This window comes from Typopeltis vanoorti, chromosome 16 (genome assembly GCF_054136105.1).
Source record: "Typopeltis vanoorti isolate ZY-2024b chromosome 16, IOZ_Tvanoo_1.0, whole genome shotgun sequence".
NCBI classification, from domain to species: Eukaryota; Metazoa; Arthropoda; class Arachnida; order Uropygi; family Thelyphonidae; genus Typopeltis; species Typopeltis vanoorti.
In genome coordinates, this window is record NC_143564.1 from 73,851,031 (window position 1) to 73,870,456 (window position 19,426).

Consider the following 19,426-nt stretch of genomic DNA (forward strand, 5'->3'; position numbering starts at 1 on the left):
AGAAGTAAAACACTTGACCAAAGACTAGACACCGCAGATATGAGAGTCCTGAGAAAGATTATAGGTAACAGATGGCATCAATGGCAATATCATATTAAAAACGAGGATATTAGGAAAGAACTTGACATTGTTAGTATCCAGGAATGCGTTAGCAGAGCTAATCTCAAGTGGTATGGTCACTTAAACAGAATGGGCGAGGAAAGATTAGCAAAACAAGTGTTCTCTGCCAGGTTGGCAGGAAAATGACCTAGAGGAAGACCAAGATATAGGTGGATTGATACGGTACAAAGCGCCTTAGACGATAGAAATATAAGATCTGATAATGTTGGAGTTCTTCACAAGTAACAGACTGATTTGGAGGAAAATTGCAGATAGGAAGTTAGTAATGACGTAAATTTTTCATGTAGTACTATCATATCCTGTACACCACTTGAGGGTACATGTCAGGAATTTGATGATGATGATGATGATGGAACTTAAGTTTTTTTTATCTGACAGTTTGGAGGAAAATTAATAGTATATTCCGAAAAAGGATCGTGGAACTATGAAGTTTCAATGTGGAATAAGTATTGATAAATAAAAGAAAATATTGCTATAGATCGTTTTAAAAGAAATATTCGAGAAAATCTAATTGGCAGATTTATAGTAGATCCCAAAAAGGAATCGTGGAACTGTGAATTTTTTAAAGTGGAAGAGTTAAGACTGTCAATAAGCATTACTGAATAAAAGAAGAAATTGCTAAAATACAAACTTATTTAATAGTGATCAATTTACAAACAAACTTACATTATAGCCTATGAGTTTCGCCCGCAAACTGTCTGGCTTTTTCAAGGCGTTTATGGAAAGACATAAAAACTAGTAAATGCAAATTGAAAGGAACATAAAAAACGTTGTTAACCAACTAGTAGCTAAGGTTACACGTTCGTGTGAGAGAGAGAGGACTTATTGTTCTTATTCATTATCATGCATGCATGTTTGTTGTAAACGTGTAATGTGATTACTGGCTAGCTGTAGTTCAAATTGATTTAGAGAGAGGATCAGGTTTTTCCACGAATTGTTTAGGATTGCACCCTGATTTCTGTTGAGGTTTCCTCTGGTTATTAACACCATTGTGGCTTCCTTGAACAAACTGTGTCTGTAGTCGTCATCCAGATATGGCATGGAGCTGTTTTGCCACTCTATAGTGTGGTTAGACATACAGAAATGATGTGCTAAGCTGGTAGAGATACTTCTGTTGTGATTTACATCACCAACATGTTCTTTTTGTCTAATTTCTAAACTCCGTAAAGTTTGTCTGAAGTAGGCAAGACCACAGTAGCAAGGAATGTAATATACTCCTGGATATTTGTAGAAAGGCACCTTATCTTTTGGGGATCCTAAAAATTGTCTGATGCTCGTGATTGGTTTGAAGACCACTCTGATGTTGTAGGCTCTTAGTATTCTGGCTATTTGATAAGAAATTGACTTGATGTTTACATTATAGCCTACCAGGTCTGCCAATAAAACGACCAAATATGTTTGGTTTAAAGAAGAAATTGCTATTTACGTTCTAAAAGAATGTTCATGGAAACGCTAATTGGGAAGTTTCAACTATCTTAAGGATGCCGGATCTAACTATTATTTCTACTAAAAAGGAGACAGAATTGAGTCAGGAAGAATTAATGTGTGCTACATGAGTGATGAGAAAGGATCCTGTGAAAATGAAGAATTAAGTCATATATCTTTGGAAAAGGGCCTTGACAGAGAAAGAACCTGGCTATGAACATTTTGTCATTGTGCAAACAAAGTTTTTGGTCTAGTCTTAAGTATAAGTTTATTTTTAAAAGGCCATGGATCAAATTAATTATAGTTAGTTACAGTAATGTAAATTTGTTTGGAGTGTATATATATTGTTTTTGTTTTATTAAATGTGTTTATTTTGTATTTTCGTCTTGAGTCAGCGATTTTTTTTGGATTCTGAAAGAAATAGTAAAAAAGAAGTCATTGCACCAATCAGAGTGAACCCTTGTGCAATAAATATATAGGTACACTCAGAAATAAAAAAATAATTGTTGAACAGAGATCACCTATATAAACATCTCTAAAAAATAATTAAAAAATCTCTTTCTTTTACAGTGGTTATTATATATATGATGTAATTTGTTGACTGTGGTCTTAGAACGGAAGTAGTGTTTTATCATGACTGTGTAGTGGCATAAATGCACCTTCTATATTTTGCGTTTTGTCATTGCAGCCCATACAAGTGTAAAATCTCTATGTCCAGAGTATAAGTTTTACATTTTATATTGCAAGAATTGTAATCTGTCAAGTTTGTAGTCTGCACTGAATGCGTATGTTGCAATTGCATATCTTAAGATGTTTTCACATCATGTCTTATTAGTATTTTTATGTATGTGGGAGCAATGGCTTTTAATAGGCCTAGTCCACTTGCTATTATCCAGTTTGTTTTGCAAATAATTTATATGGCTATTCCAGTTTAGATTAGCATTGAAGTGAAGTCCGTGGTATGATATTGTTTTCACTTGCATGAGTCAGGTTGTGGTTTTAATAGGATTGGTGCTCTGTGAATAGAGGCATGGATGTCGGATAGTGAGATACTTAGCTTCTGTGGGTTTTTGAATATCATTAGCTTTCTTTTTTCATAATTTTCAGTTAGTCAGTTGGTGACCAGATTAATATCATGTTGCATGGGCTGTGTTTACATCATTATGAATGGACACTATGGTCATGCCATCTGTGTATTGGAAGATATTACTGTTTAAGGGAATTTGGTTAATGGCATATGATTATATATGTCAAAGAGAACTGAAGAAAGAACAGCTCTTTGTAGTATTCCAAAGGTTACTGTAACCTTTCTATTATGCACTGATCCCATACAAATGATGGCTTTAAGTGTATTATCTAACATCTTGCTGGTCAGATGCCAGGTTGCCTTTGTCACTTTAAGCTGTAGTTAGTTTGCTTCTGTCAGTTTCTTTTTGCAATTTTAATTTGTTGTAAATTATTCCATTTTCTTTTATATTCAGCTTGTAGTATTGTATAGTTAGGAGAGCTCTTGTTTCCATAGTGCATCTTTTCTTTGTATATTAATGTGTATATATATATCTATTACTCCATTTTCTGTTATTATCCTTCAGATAAGTTTGCAGAGAAAAAGCCAGTATTTTTGAATGCTTCTGATGTTGATATGGAGAATATGGACAGCCCTTTTCTTTAGTCAGTCTGTTGTTTCCACTCAGTTATCAAGTTTATAATATGGTCACTATCGTATTCTGGAGTGATTAGTCTGCATTCATGTGAATTAGTATGTTGTTTCCTTCTCATTTTTAAACTATATTTTTGGTCCCTTAATTAAATAATTTAAACTGAAATAAATTGATTTTTTAATAGACCAGAATTTATAAACATACAATCCCAACAAGTTTTGCCGAAGGAGCTGTTCAGCTTCTTCAGGGCTTATAACTTTTTCCTTTCAGGGTTTTCTCCGTACTAGCCACTTTGAGTTTTCTCTTACTGTTATAAGCCCTGAAGAAGCCGAGCAGCTCCGTCGGCAAAACTTGTTGGCATTGTATGTTTATAAATTCTGGTCTATTAAAAAATCAATTTATTTCAGTTTAAATTGTTATTCCTGTCTATAAAACACATTAGTGTTCCTTTTGATGTGGCAGCCTATTCAGATCTTCTAAGTATTTTATTTGAATTGGCTTCATCTTGTGTCCTTTTAAGGAATACTTGGCTGTGTCTTACCCATAGGAACTTTTTTTTTTTTTTTTTTTTTGTGCAGCAGAATAGTTTCTGGTAAAATGTGTTAAGTATTCAGCCAGGTAGACTGGGATGTGATCATGGGCTGTGTCCAGATCTTTGGCTAGTTTTTTTTTTTTTTTTTTTGTGATCTTGCTGACTTATGTTCACGAGGTTGCGTTTTGTAGGGCTGTTCATTACTTGCCATACAGTGGGATGTGGTCAGAGCAACTCTTCTCCTTTCCTTTTTGAGGTAATCCAAGAACAGACTGGATGCCTTTTGGTGTAATGCTGGTGCCCATTTTCTGGCTTCATTCAACTACTGCGTTTCTTAAAAGTTCAGCTGATGGAATTTCTAGAAGATTATCTATGAGGAGATCATTTTTATGCTATTGTTGATTTAGAAGTTCTGTCTCCTTAATTAAATTATGCTGTTTTTCAGTTAGTTTTACGCTGTTTTTAATTTCTCTGGTGGTCGGCAGTACTTTCTTCTACATAATTATTATTAAACTTGATAAACTCTTTGCATTTGTTAATTTTTTTTTTATAATGTGTGCGGTCTGTTTTTCAAATAATTCTTGAATGAATGTGATCATGCAGTCTAGTTTTGTAATCTACTTTCAAGTAATGGATTCACTGTCTTGGATGTTTACCACCTGCTGTTGTAGATGGCATTTTTGTTGTTTGCTCACTGCTAATGAAGGCTGTGTTACTTTGTTTCTCCTTACAGTAGACACACTTCTGCTCATCATCCTTTACATTTGATTTGAATTGCCATCTAGCTTCCAATAATCCCAAACAGAGAAACTACATGTTATGTGATTTTCTTCTACTGTTAGGTCTTCCTGGCATTTACGGCACTTCGTAATCCTTTTAGTTTTGGTGATCCTGGTATGACTGTTAAGATGGCAACTTTCTTTGTTGTTGATTAACTGCAATTTGCTTCAAACTTTGACAACTTATAATTTAACTACTACTATATTACTATTACAATAATAGTAATAATAATAATACTGTTTCAAACTTGGTTAGGAGAACTTGCTCATTATAGCAAATGGCAATTGTTCTGTCACTGAGGATGCTCCAAATTTATAGACAGAGTGATGGCAATCTTTAAGTATGGTACTGCTTCCATTACTAGTAGTTGACAAACTGGATGAAAACACTAAGCCTCTTGCAAAAAGAAACCTTAATGTTGAAGAAATTGCTGGCATTGTCCTTAACAGCCAATAAAAATATTCCTATAACTAACACGTCTCAGGGGGGCTCATATTGGTGAGTACAGGCATGGCAAACCTGAGATACCCAAGCTAGACCTGATCTTACTTCTTACAATATACACTTGGCATATATTGCAGACTTGTCTTCTACTCTTCTTTCCTTTATTTTTTATGTGGAAAAAAATATCAATGGAATGATTTACCTCAAGATGCTGAAAAATTTCATCTTTCCACAACTCAGAGATTTGTAACTGCACATTCTCTTTCAACAGGATGGTGTGCTGCCACACTGGAATTTGAAGGTCCATGCAACTCTTGACAAGGTCTTGCCTCCTCAGCAGTGGACCGATTCCCTGGCGACCATGATCACTGGATCTTACCCCCACTTGATTTTTTTTCCCTTGTGGGGAGGGGGGTATGTGAAGGACACAGTCTTCGCAAGTAAAGTGGACAGCCTAGAGAACCTGAAACATTGCATTTCTGCTGCAGTGTCCTCCATCACTCCTGACATGCTTCAACAAACCTAGTCAGAGATAGACTATCGACTTGACATTGTGCATGCTACTAAAGGAGCACATGTGGAAGTGTAATGATTTTTTTTTTACAAAAACTTGGTGAGTGTTCCTTCTCATTTGTACAATTTCAACACCATGGTCCATATACTTAAGTAGTGTATGGAACTAGGGTGGTACAATTCAGATACCCTGTGTAATAATTTTAAAATAATGAATACATTCTACAAAAATAAAAAATATACATAAACATAGTGTGCAAGAGGACAAAAATCAATAATATAGACCACTTTATAGCAAAAGAAAAAGCAGAAAATCTCTTCCTAGATGTTAACATCAGGAGAGGTTACAAATTGTTACAAAAAATAAATAAATAAATAAATAAATAAATAAACAAACAAGCGAAACAAAATCTAATTGCAAAGTAAGAGTACTAAATGATTTAAGTATAAGAAATTTATAATACCAGAAGATTAATAACTATTTAGAAAAAATACAAGAAAATGAAGACATTGAAAAAGAATGGAATAATGTAAAAGAAATTATTAATCAGCAGCATATGAAAGTCTAAGGACACACAAAAAATACCATAAAAATAAAAAATTACATATATGGGATGATGAAATAAAAACAATAATTGAAAATGAAAAGCTGGCCTTTTCATTTTCAATTTTCAAAAGATAAACCAGAAAGAGACACAGAGTAAGCTGGGAAACATTTGTATCAGTTTAGATGTTTCATTATTTACTAATGTTCCTTTATCTGACAGCAATGAATTACTACAACAAGAATTTCCTTCAGACATTTGATTCAAATATTTGATTTCGTAATACATTTTGGTTATTTTTCCTTTAAAACAAGTTATATCAACAAATCAAAGGTAAAGCAATTGGCAATCCTATTTCTCCTGTTATTGCCAACTTCTTTATGGAGCACTTTGAACAACATATTTTCAACAACATTTCATCTAGACCTATTCACTGGTTGATAAGTAGATGACATTTTTGCTATCTGGAATGGCTCCTTATGAATTACAACAGTTTCTCTTTAAATTAAATGCACTTCATCCAATGATCTAATTCACCCTAGAGGAAGAAGTAAATAAGCAGTTAGCGTTTTTAGATCTTTTAATTCTTCACCAACAAGATGGTAACCACATTTCTCAGTTTTTAGGAAGAAAACTCATACAGACAATTATATCCATGTTGAATCTCATCACCATCCCATTCAAAAGGCTGGAACTATTAAAACACAAGTTCATTGGGTCCACTCCATATGTTCTTCAAATGTTACAGAAAGAATTGCAACATATTATTTCCACTTTTTTTTTATCTAATGGTTATAAGAATTCTTTCATCAAAAGAGCTTTGAGCAGTTCTGGTATCTCTACCTCTTCAAATACAAAAGAAATAACTCATATTCCTATCCCTTATGTGCAAGGCATTAGTGAATGCATGGGAAAAGTTTTAAAAGCATTAAATATTTTTGTTGCCTTTTGCCCCATCAGAAAAATCTCCACCTTTCTCACTTCTCCAAAGGACAAGCTTCCACATCTTAACTAACCAGGTGTCTACCAGATTCCTTGCTCCTGTGGGTTATCCGATTGCGGACAATCAGGAAGATCTGATTTTATTCGGCTAGAAGAACACAAATCTTATATTCAATACCTTGAATATAAGACTTGTTATATTCAATACCTTGAACCTGATCAGTCTGGACTTGCAGAGCATGCCATCAACAATAAACAGAGTTGGTTCCTCATCAAACAGCTTTATAAAGAAACATGCATGTGAAACTTTACTTCATTCTGCTAACTTAAACTGATCCGATGGTCTACGTCTATCTCCTTTTTTGTGAGAGATGGTACTTTTTAAATCAGCTAATCTTTCCTAACTTTTTTAAATTGTGTGTGTGTGTGTATATATATTATTTAATTAATTATTTATTTATTTTTTATTTTATGTAAGTTTTTTTTTTTAAATAAGTTAGGAAATTTAATGACTTCTTTAGTTATCTTACATTAGCTACTTCGGTGGCACCTTTTTGAATTGTCAGTTATTGTTCTATTAACTTTGTACTGAAGATGCGTTTGATACTTGGGTGAAAATTATACTAATAAATAATATATTACGTGAGTTACTTCCAGTATTATAATTTATTTAAATATGCCTACTCATGGTATTTCCTTATTGAAACACATTTGTAATCCCTGAAGATGTCTCAGTGACAGACGAAATATTGGAAGCATTAAAATTAGTTTTTAATCCTTTCTTAGTGCTGTAAATATTCCATTAAACCTCCAACATGATGGTCTCCATCCTGTATTCTGCAATTGGATTGCCAGCTTCCTCCTTGGTCATTCATTGCATCAGGTGGATGGATGGCATCCTTTCATCAGATTTTTCTATCAATGCTCAAGAACCCCAGGGTTCTGTACTCTCACACATTCTCTTCCTCCTTTACATCAATGACCTCTCTCTCTCTGCTTCGAATTCTGTTCACAGTTTTGCCAATGGCAGCATTCTTCGTTTGAGAAAGTCTGTATTACTCAAATGATAGAAGCCTCAAGATCTTCCATAACCTTTGATTTAAACACAGATCTCCTCAACATTCTCAAATGGGATGAAGATGGTAAATTTCAATGCCATAAAAACTCAAGCCTGACTTATTACCTGCAAGAAAGATTTTACTTCACTTCTACTTACTTTTGATAATGTTCCAATTTTCTTTCATGATCAGTTTTCCCTTCTTGGTCTGACTATCATATCCAGTTTAACTTGGCAAACATATTACATACATGGCCTTCAGCCTCCAAAAGGAGTGGTGTTCTTTTTCACTCATTACATTAATTTTCTTCCTCTTAACTCCTAACACTTTATAAGTCTCAGATCTAACCAACCTTAGAATTTTTTCACACATTTGGGATGGAGCATCCAAATTTTAACTAAGAATTCTTGATGATATATAGAAGAGAGAGCTCTGCTTACTAGGGGATCCTTCCCTTACAGACTTCCTTCTGTCACTTTCCCACAGGTGCTCTGTTTTTGCACTGTAACTTTTCTATAGATACTTTTGCAGGCACTGCTCCTCTGAATTGGCTACCACTATTTTTTCTACTTGCTTCTAACCATGTAAGAATTAGAGCAGCCACTAGCTAACACCTAACCTACCAACAAACTTCTCATCTTCCTTGTTCATTCCATCCATGTCTATTCTTTGGAATAATCCCCCCATACTCTTTAAGAAACACATCAAGAGATTACTTTTTTCCCACAAAGACTTACCCATACATGGCACTGCCATGTTATAGGTCCTGTGACCTATCATGCATGGGGTCATCATAAAAGTCCATACGAAATAACAATGCAATCTCAGCCAGTTATGGTTTGAGGAGCTGCCAAGGTTACACTTCAGTGTATTTTATAGCATCCTCTAACAGAATAGTACTTGTACTACATGTTTTTATACTAACAAAAAATAGCAAATTTACTGGCAATGGAGCAACCCCCACTTTTCAAACCAGATGGCTAATATAAAATTTATAATTTATATTAAAAAGACATGCCTAGTTGTATATTTTTAGAAAGTAGAAATGAAACGATATTCAGTTAAAACTTGATTAAGTCAAAACATGTGGTAAGAGAAAAGTACTGAGAATGAAGCTCAATTTGTGAACTTAAATGTATATTTGATAACCAAAAATGAAACATAAATAAAACCAGTAAACAAGGAAGATGATGAATCAAATAAACAATAGATTTTGAAAGATTATGAATAAAAATTAATGACCAAAAAAGGAACAAAAACTAGTAAAATATATACAGGATAAGAACCATGGAATTTTAGCTTTTGTGTCATAATCAGATTGAAAAATAATGAAAAACTGAAGTTTTTTCTTGGTTAGACTATAAATTATATGTTTAGTTTAATCCTTTATCCAAGTGTAAGCAAACAAAGTTTGCACCTGAAGTACCTTCAGGACGGGAGCATAATGCAAAGCACATCTCCTTGCAGACATGTATAATGCTATGCATTATGGGAAGGATCACTACCCAGATCGGCTTCCCTGTATTATGTGCAGGGTTACCTCTCAAAAAACTCGTGCAATCAGCTAGATCACCCAACAATGAGCGACCTGAGTGATCATTAACTCGGTATTGGCTCCCCCACCACCACCAAACAGAGCCATTAACTCAGCGGTGGCCCCCACTCAGAGACAGTTAAAACCTTATCCCCAAGCAGAGCCGGTCAAATCTCAGGGAAGGACCATCCCTTCTGTGCAAAGCACATCCGTGAGAGCCAAACCTGGAAACAGCAATAGCTGAGCCTCAGTTAAAACTTCACTGGCTACTGCATTGCCATGACCACTTCAGCACAAAAGCACTTCAGGGGGAGCAGGATTCAGAGGTGATACCAAGGTTCAAACAATGCAGAAGTCATATTTCCATATATGAGTTGAGAAAAGGTGTCAACCTTATTATTAAATTACTCTGCATTAAAAGAAAGATGTTAGAAGTTTTTTCACTTGGTTCGACTACAAATTATATATTTAGTTAAACCTTTATCCAAGTGTCAGCAACAAAGTTTGCTCCCACTGAAGAGACCTCAATAAAGGTCAAAACCAGTCTGGGTAGTGACCCTTCCCATAATGCATAGCATTATACATGTTTGCAAGGAAATGTGCTTTGCATTATGGGATACTAAGGCAAGCGATGTAAAGTCAGTCCGCCTTTGCCATGAGTTGCCCCAGTCCTGAAGATACTTCAGGCACAAACTTTGTTTGCTTACACTTGGATAAAGGATTAAACTAAATATATAATTTATAGTCTAATGAAGTGAAAAAAACTTCTAACATCTTTCTCTAATCCAAAGTAATTTAATAATAAGGTGTGACAACTTTTGGCAACTCATATATGGAAAAATGACTTCTGCATTGCTTCAACCTTAGTATCACCTCTGGGTCTGGCTCCCACTAAAAAGACCTAATAAAGGTCGAAACCAGTCTGGGTAGTGACCCTTCCCATAATGCATAATATTATACATGTCTGCAAGGAGATGTACTTTGCATTATGGGATACTAAGGCAATGGATGTGAAGTCAGTCCACCTTTGTCCCGAGTTGCCCCAGTACCGAAGATACTTCAGGAGCAAACTTTGTTTGCTTACACTTGGATAAATGATTAAACTAAATGTATAATTTATAGTCTAATGAAGTGAAAAAACTTCCAACATCTTTATCTAATCCAGAGTGTTTAACCTTTTCTTCTTCATGCATTGGATGTAGTATCTGCTGCGATCAAGATCTCATCTTCTTTAATAGTATTTTTTAATCTTTTTCTAGGTCTTCCTGTTCTTCTCTTATTCTTTGCTTTCCAACAATAGACTTGTTTTTATTATTCTATCTTCACTTCTTCTTTCCACGTGTTCAATCCTTTTTATTCTTTAGGTTGCTATCCAATTGTTTATTGCTTGTATTTCACATTGTTTTCTTATATCTATATTTTTTATTTTATCTAATTTAGTTTAATTTACTATTTTTCTTACTATATTAATTTCATCTGTGTTTAACACTTGTCTTGTTTTCCTAGTGTCTGGTCTTGTTTCTGCATTATATGTCATAATAGGCCTGATTACTGCTTTATAAATTCTGGTTTTTGTCTCTACTCTAAGACGTTTATTTTATTTTTATTACCTTAATAATAAGGTAATTTAATAATAATTTTCTGGCAACTTGTATATGGAAATATTACTTCTGCATTGCTTCAACCTTGGTATCACCAAGGTTGAAGCAATGCAGTCTGGGTCTGGCTCCCACTGAAGAGACCTCAATAAATGTCGAAACCAGTCTGAGTAGTGACCCTTCCCATAATGCATTGCATTATACAAGTCGGTAAGGACATGTGCTTTGCATTATGGGATACTAAGGCAAGGAATGCGAGGTCAGCCCACCTTTGCCACGAGTTGCCACAGTCCCGAAGATATTTCAAGCGTAAACTTTGTTTGCTTACACTTGGATAAATGATTAAACTAAATATATAATTTATAGTTTAATGAAGTGAAAAAAAACTTCCAACATCTTTATCTAATCCAGAGTAATTTAACCTTTCTTCTTCATGCATTAGATGTAGTATCTACTGTGATCAAGACCTCATCTTCTTTAATAGTACCTTTTAATCTTTTTCTAGGTCTTCCTGTTCTTTTCTTATTCTTTGGTTTCCAACTATAGACTTGTTTTATTATTCTATCTTCACTTCTTCTTTCCACGTGTCCAATCCTTTTTATTCTTTAGGTTGTTACCCAATTGTTTATTGCATGTATTTCACATTGTTTTCTTATATCTGTATTTCTTATTTTATCTAATCTGGTTTTATTTACTATTTTTCTTAATATATTTATTTCGCCTGTGTTTAACACTTGTCTTGTTTTCCTAGTGTCTGGTCTTGTTTCTGAATTATATGTCATAATAGGCCTGATTACTGCTTTATAAATTCTGGTTTTTTTCTCTACTCTAAGATGTTTATTTTATTTTTATTACCTTAACTATAAGGTAATTCATCATCATCATCATCATCATCATCAAATTCCTGCCATGTATCCTCAAGGGGTGTACAGGATATGACAGTACTATATGAAAAAATTACATCATTACTAACTTCCTATCTACAATTTTCCTCCAAATCAGTCTGTTACTTGTCAAGACTCCAACATTATCAGATCTTATATTTCTATCGTCTAAGGCACTTTGTACCGTATCAATCCACCTATATCTTGGTCTTCCTCTGGGTCGTTTTCCTGCCAACCTGGCAGAGAACACTTGTTTTGCTAATCTTTCCTCTCCCATTCTATTTAAGTGACCATACCATCTGAGATTAGCTCTGCTAACACATTCCTGGATGCTGACAATGTCAAGTTCTTTCCTAATATCCTCATTTTTAATATGATATTGCCATTGATGCCATCTGTTCACGCCTCTAATCTTTCTCAGGACTCTCATATCTGCGGTCTCTAGTCTTTGGTCAAGTGTTTTACTTCTGACCCAGCTCTCAGATCCATAAGTTAAAATTGGTTTGAACACAGTCTTGTATACAGCTAATTTAGTGTTCCGACTAATTTCTTTCTTATTCCATATGAATTTATTCAATTGACTTCCCACGATACCAGCTTTGCTGATTCTGTTGTCTATTTCTATATTTAGTTTACCATCTTCAGTAAAAATTGTGCCTAAGTAGCTGAAATGTTTTACTTGTTCCACAGGTTCTCCATTCACAACACAATTGACATTTTCAATGATTCTGCCTATTTTCATTGTCTTTGTCTTTTTATTGCTGACCTTCATACCATATCTATTACAACAGTTATTCAATTTAGTCAGAGAATCTTGCAGACTTGTAGCGGATTTATTTAGAAGTATAACATCATCCGCATAAAGCAAAGAGCTGACATTAACATCTCCAATTTTGATATCAGGTTTAATACCACATTCCTTCATAATGTGATCCATATAGATAATGAATAACAGAGGGGATAATGTACATCCTTGTCTCACACCAGATTTAACATTAAACCATCTTCCTGTACTTCCTTCAATTCTAACTGCTGACTCACAACTCAAATAAAGACTAAGTATTGCTTGATATAGTGCTCCATTGACACCATATAACTGCAGCGTATTGAATAGCTTCTCTCTTGGTACCTTGTCATATGCCTTTTCCAAATCAACAAAACTTAAATACAGATCTTTGTTATATTCCCATGCTTTCTCGACTATTTGTCGTAAAGTGAAGATCTGATCCTGACAGCCTCTATTTGGCCTGAATCCAGCTTGTTCTTCACCAAGCTTTTCTTCCACAATTCTTCTCAACCGTTTCTCAAGTATACTTGCATAGATCTTGCCAGGAACACTCAGTAGGGAAATACCTCTGTAATTCTCACATTCAGTTTTATTTCCCTTTTTATATATGGGTACTATGAGAGCTTTACTCCAATCATCGGGAATTCGTCCCTCTGTCCAGGCTTTCTGAACTATGCAGTGCAGCCACTGTAAGACTCTTATACCACCATACTTCAGCATTTCTGGTCGAATATCATCTACTCCTGCTGCCTTTCCACATTTCAAGCCTTTGATGGCTTTTTCTACTTCAAGTATGGATATGTATTCCTGACTGCATGCCTGGTCAGTGTTTTTTATCACTGTGCTGTCATCACTGCTTGTTTCATTTAGCAGTTTTTCAAAGTAATTACTCCATACTTCAAGGATATCTTTTTCTCCTGTTTTCATTTCACCTTTATCATCTCTAATTCCTTTTACAGCACTCTTTCCTCCATTCCTAAGCTTCTTCAACAACCTCCAGAATATTTTGCCACCTTCTTGATATTTATTTTCTATATTCTTGCCAAAGTCCTCCCATGACTTTTGTTTAGCTAGTTTTACACACTGTTTAGCTTTCTTACATTTGTCTCTGTATTCTGTAAGAGTAAAAGCTGACTTATTTGCCAGGAACTTTTGATATGCTTTCTTCTTTTCCTTCACTGCCTCTTTAACTTCCTGTGTCCACCAGGGAGTTCTGATTTTTTTATCCTTGCACACAACCTCACCACATGCCTCTCTGGCAGAATCAATCAATGTTTCCTTCAGAGTTTGCCACTGAATCTCCAAGGTTTGATTCCTGTTCTCAAACTCTTTCATTTTCTTTTCAATAATATTTCTGTATTTTAGTCTACAGTTCATATCTGAGAGCTGCTCAACTTTTATTCGCTTTAAAACTTTCTTACATGTTATTCTTTTCAATATGAAATTTAATTTTATCCTGCTCAAGACTAAATAGTGATCACCTCCAATTTCAAATCCTCTGTACACTCTGGTGTCCTGCACCAGGGAGAAAACATCACTATCAACAATAACATAGTCAATGAGACTTTTCTTATTCCTAGCCTCTTCTCTCCATGTGAAATTATATGAGTTGCCAAAAAAATTATTATTATTCTTAAATTACCTTATATTTGTCATGTTGTACCATCAAATAAAAAATGATGGTACAACATGACAAATATAAGGTAATTTAAGAATAATAATAATTTTTTGGCAACTCATATATGGAAATATTACTTCTGCATTGCTTCAACCTTGGTATCACTTCTGGGTCTGGCTCCCACTGAAGAGACCTCAATAAAGGTCGAAAGCATCTGAGTAGTGACCCTTCCCATAATGCATTGCATTATACATGTCTGTAAGGAAATGTGCTTTGCATTATGGGATACTAAGGCAAGTGATGTGAAGTCAGTCCACCTTTGCCACAAGTTGCCCCATTCCTGAAGATACTTTCAGGCACAAACTTTGTTTGCTTACACTTGGATAAATGATTAAACTCAATATATAATTTATAAGGAGAATATTAGAAATATATATATAGACAAACTTAACAAATATGATCAACTGCATTAAGGTTAATTACGATTAATTTATACTGATATATATTAAGGGAGTTAAAACAACTTGGCTTTTTGTACTTACTTCAACAAAACTATTGGTTATAAGATGCTGGTATTTTAATTTAACCATTGGATCTTGAACAAGATTCCTATATAGGAGAGAATGTGAATATCTTGAATTTAATTAATTTTATTATAAGTTTTTTTTCTATTATGATTAGATTCTCATGTAAAATTTACATTTTACAGTACTATATCAAATGGTCTGCTTTAAACAAAAAAGAAAATGCTTTTATTTTTAATCTTTAGAACACAAATAATTTATTACCTACTTAGTAACCAATTATAAAAATATTTTTTTGAAAACATAATAATAAACTTACAGATACAATGAATAATATATATGTTGCTAGTCTTTCGTGGACTCTTTTTTTTTAAATTAAAATGTTAATAACATGAATAAATTAAAAAAAAATTACTACTACATTGATATCATCTATACCTCATATACAAAAAATCATGAAAAGCGTAACTTAATAATTATTACAAAAATCAAACAATATATATATTATCTGCAAACATCTTCGGCCAGTTTGTGTGTTATCAGTAGTTGTTAAGGTCTTGGAAAAATTAGTGAAGGACTATATACAGCATTGGGCAGATGAGGGCAATGTTATCTGTGAGAATCAACATGAATTTATTAAGGGGTGCTCTTGCTTTAGTAATATGATTGCCTTTTATAATAAAGTGACAAGAGCAGTTGATGAGGGAAAGGCAAACACTGCCATTTTTTTGGATTTTGCAAAGGTATTTGACAGGGTGCCACATGATAAGCTGATATTTAAGTTGCAGTAATGGGTTTAAATGTCAGGTTAGTACTGGATTCAAGATTGGCTGTCTGACAGGTATCAGAGAGTTGTGTATAGTGGGGCAATATCAAGGAAGCAGAAGGTTACAAGTGGGGTCCCATAGGGCTCAGTACTGGGCCCTATATTGTTTAACCTTTATATCAATGACATTGTCAATGGATTGCAAGGAGATATTCAGTTGTTTGCGAATGATGTGAAGCTGGGAAGGGTTATCAATAATAGTGCAGATGTGGCAGCCCTGCAAGAGGATTTGAATAAAATGGACAAATGAATGGGGGTATCAGTTTAATGCAAAAAAATGTAAGGTCTTGAGGTTTGGGATCCATAGATGGGAGACAAGGGGGGTGTGACTGATAGAAAACTGAAATTCAGGGTGCATATTGCAAAGGTGGTGAACGTAACCCCGAGCATTGCTGCAATACTGAGAAGGACGCTGACCTGTAGAAATAAAAGAGTTATTGTACCGTTGTATAAGACCCTGATCAGACCACACTTGGACTATTGTTCTCAAATTTGGTCCTCAGGATTTGAAGGGGATAAATTAACTGTAGAAAGGGTACAGAGGCAAATAACAAAGATGGTTTTAGGACTGTACAATATCAGTTATGAGGATCGGCTGAGGGAATGTGGACTGCAGAGTTTGGTGGATAGAAGAAGGAAAGGTGATGTGATCGAGACTTTTAAACTGTTGAGAGGCAGTTAGAGGGTGAACATTGGGAAGTTCTTTCGCTTGGTGGAACAGTAGGAAGGAGCAATGATAAGAGGCCATCCATGGAAGTTATGAAAGGAAACCGTGAGCAAGAGGATAAGGAGTGGTTTCTTTGCGTGTAATGCATTGCCTGAGAGTGATGAAAGTAAGAACGGTTCATGAGTTCAAGGAGTGGTATGATAGATTTTGTGCTTCCTAAGAAGGACCTCCCATGATGAGTCTCTTGAATCCATGGAGGCCTGAATAATAATAATAATCTTCTATTTCTGGTGTTCCCTTAATAATCAGAAGTTATCAATATTCAGAATAATATACTAGAATTCTATTTCCTGACTGATTTTTGATGGTGGTTATGTCCACAGGGAATATTTTATTGTACTTCCTGTTTATCAGGACCTAGTTAGTCTGGAAAAAATCCAAATGTCAATCAAGAAATGTACGTTTAACTTTTGAAATATATCATAAACATCAGACAATAATGCATCATTCAGTAATGCACAACATCCTGAAAGTAGGTTGGTTTATTATATCTCCTAGGAAACCTTACTGACAAGCCATAGAAAGATTTAGAGAGGCTGTGGAAAGTCTTGATATTTCCATCATCATCATCAAATTCCTGCCATGTACCCTCAAGGGGTGTACAGGATATGATAGTACTACATGAAAAAATTTACATCATTACCAACTTCCTATCTACAATTTTCCTCCAAATCAGTCTGTTACTTGTCAAGACTCCAACATTACCAGATCTTATATTTCTATCGTCTAAGGCACTTTGTACCATATCAATCCAGCTAATTCTTGGTCTTCCTCTGGGTCGTTTTCCTGCTAACTTGGCAGAGAAGACTTGTTTTGCTAATCTTTCCTTGCCCATTCTGTTTAATAATTTTGTATTTTGATATTTCCAAGGCATCTGATTTAGTCTAGCATAGCAACCTAACCAAGCTATTATTTTACAAGCTATCTACCTGCTTCGCTTTTTTGAAATTTTGATACTAGATTACCATTTTCCTCTCAAGCTGTATGTCACTATGAATGTCCCCCACCAAGCAAAAATTAACAAAAATATACTGCAAAAAACATTCCGAAATGACTTTACCATCTGAGGTTTTAATATAAACATCATTGCTATGCATCACCACTCAGGCATCTAAACCTGATCTGTTATTCAGGTTTAGATGCCTGAGACCACAATTCACCTCAACTTTCTACATTACATTATTCATGCATACTGCCTTCAGTAAGAAGAGACCATCTGTTCTAGTCATATCTGATATCCCATGCTGCAGACATGGAATCCTCTTTATATGACCTCCTTAGGCTCAAAATTTCCTTGCCTCCCTCCTTTATTTTTTTATTTATTACTTTATTTGCTGCCCATTCTCCTAATTCTGATAACTATACTAACATTTTGGATTATTTATATCAGGTTATAAATATACCAGCCTTCAAAGATACTTGCAAGTTTCTTTGAAGGCTGGTGACAGCCTTCAAAGAAACTTGCAAGCTAAAGCAAGAAGAGGAAGGCATTCAAAACACCAACTCTGGAAAAATTCATTATTGTACTCACACATGTTTATACCATTTTGAAATGTAGAAAATTTCATGACCTTTGCACTGGAGTAGAGTCAGCAAACTTTAATGTAGTTTGCATCCAAGAATGCATGTAGAAGAGAATTTGAATGAAATGCAGTCACATCAAACTGCAAAAAAATGACTTTCATCCATATACCAGCAGACAAATCTTGTAATGGAGAAATCAGAATCCTAGTCAACAAAAGGAAATATAGCTGCATGTCATCTGTCTCCAAAGTCTCTGAAAGAATAACGATCATAATGTGAAACTCAAACCCAAAAGCAACAGTAATTTGTACCTACATACCCAGTGACACTTCAGATGACAATTCCAAGAGTGCTTTATACAATCAATTCTCAGACAACTCACGATTTCCACATAATAGGTGGATATTTTAATGCACAAATAGGATCAGATGTTTTCAACCACCCAAAAAATGCAATTTAAACAACCCAGCAAATTAGAACGGAATCACACTACTTTCTATTATGATAAAATCTACAAAAGGATGTTTTTAAACCAAACTGATTCATATTGTAACACCGCTTCTGCTCAAAAATCAAGCAGGCTTCTTGAAAAGTGGAAGCACTGCTGAACACATCTGCTCTCTGAGAAATCTTAAACTTGATAGATTTTTAATTCAACTTCTCATTATTATGGCATACACTTGAAAATAATCCAAGCAATAGCAGAACTACATCATACTTATAATGCAAGAGTAGTGGTTAATGGAGAGATGACTGAGAGCACTCCTATTTTCACCAGAATTTTTCAGGGCGATTCTTTGGCACCATATTTTTTTTATGGTGCAAAAGAGATAAGATTTAGCAGGATAAACCCACATAAGCAATTTCTGCTTTGCAAATAATGTTGTGTTGATTGCCCAACATTCAGACTGTCTCACGAATTCACCTAGATAATTTATGTAAAAATATAGCACTGATTGGGTTGGCAGTTAACAGCGGTATCCAGAAAATTCATCAAAAACAATTTATTGAAAGAATTTATTGAACAACAACTTACTGAAAAAAACAATTAATCAAAAACAGTAGAAAAAGCAATTTATCAAAAGGATATTAATTAAAAACGCAATTTGTCAAAAAAACCAACAATCCATCGAAAAATCACAATTCACTGAAACTACAAATCATTGATTATTTTGAAATTATGGATTCTGCAACCGTGTTAAAATAACTCTTTATTATGATCTTTCTGACGTTTCGATATCTTCATATCAAGATCATCATCTGGTGCATACATAAATATACAAGACAAGCTGCGTTACATTCAAAATGAAAGCTAGAGAAACAATGATTTGATCACATGCTACTCACTGGCATGATCTCTAGTGAGAAAAAAACACCCAGCTAG

The 19,426-nt window shown here is 34.5% G+C and overlaps 1 protein-coding gene across 1 annotated transcript in view; it reads right to left on the minus strand.

Annotated features, from left to right (window-relative positions):
• LOC150098132 (E3 ubiquitin-protein ligase arih1-like) overlaps positions 1-19,426 on the minus strand; it is a 214,068-nt gene that overhangs the window by 121,948 nt on the left and 72,694 nt on the right. Inside the window, exon 7 of the mRNA XM_090406578.1 lies at positions 14,984-15,050. Coding sequence (XP_090262704.1) covers positions 14,984-15,050 — 67 coding nt within the window. The remainder of the gene's footprint in view (positions 1-14,983; positions 15,051-19,426) is intronic.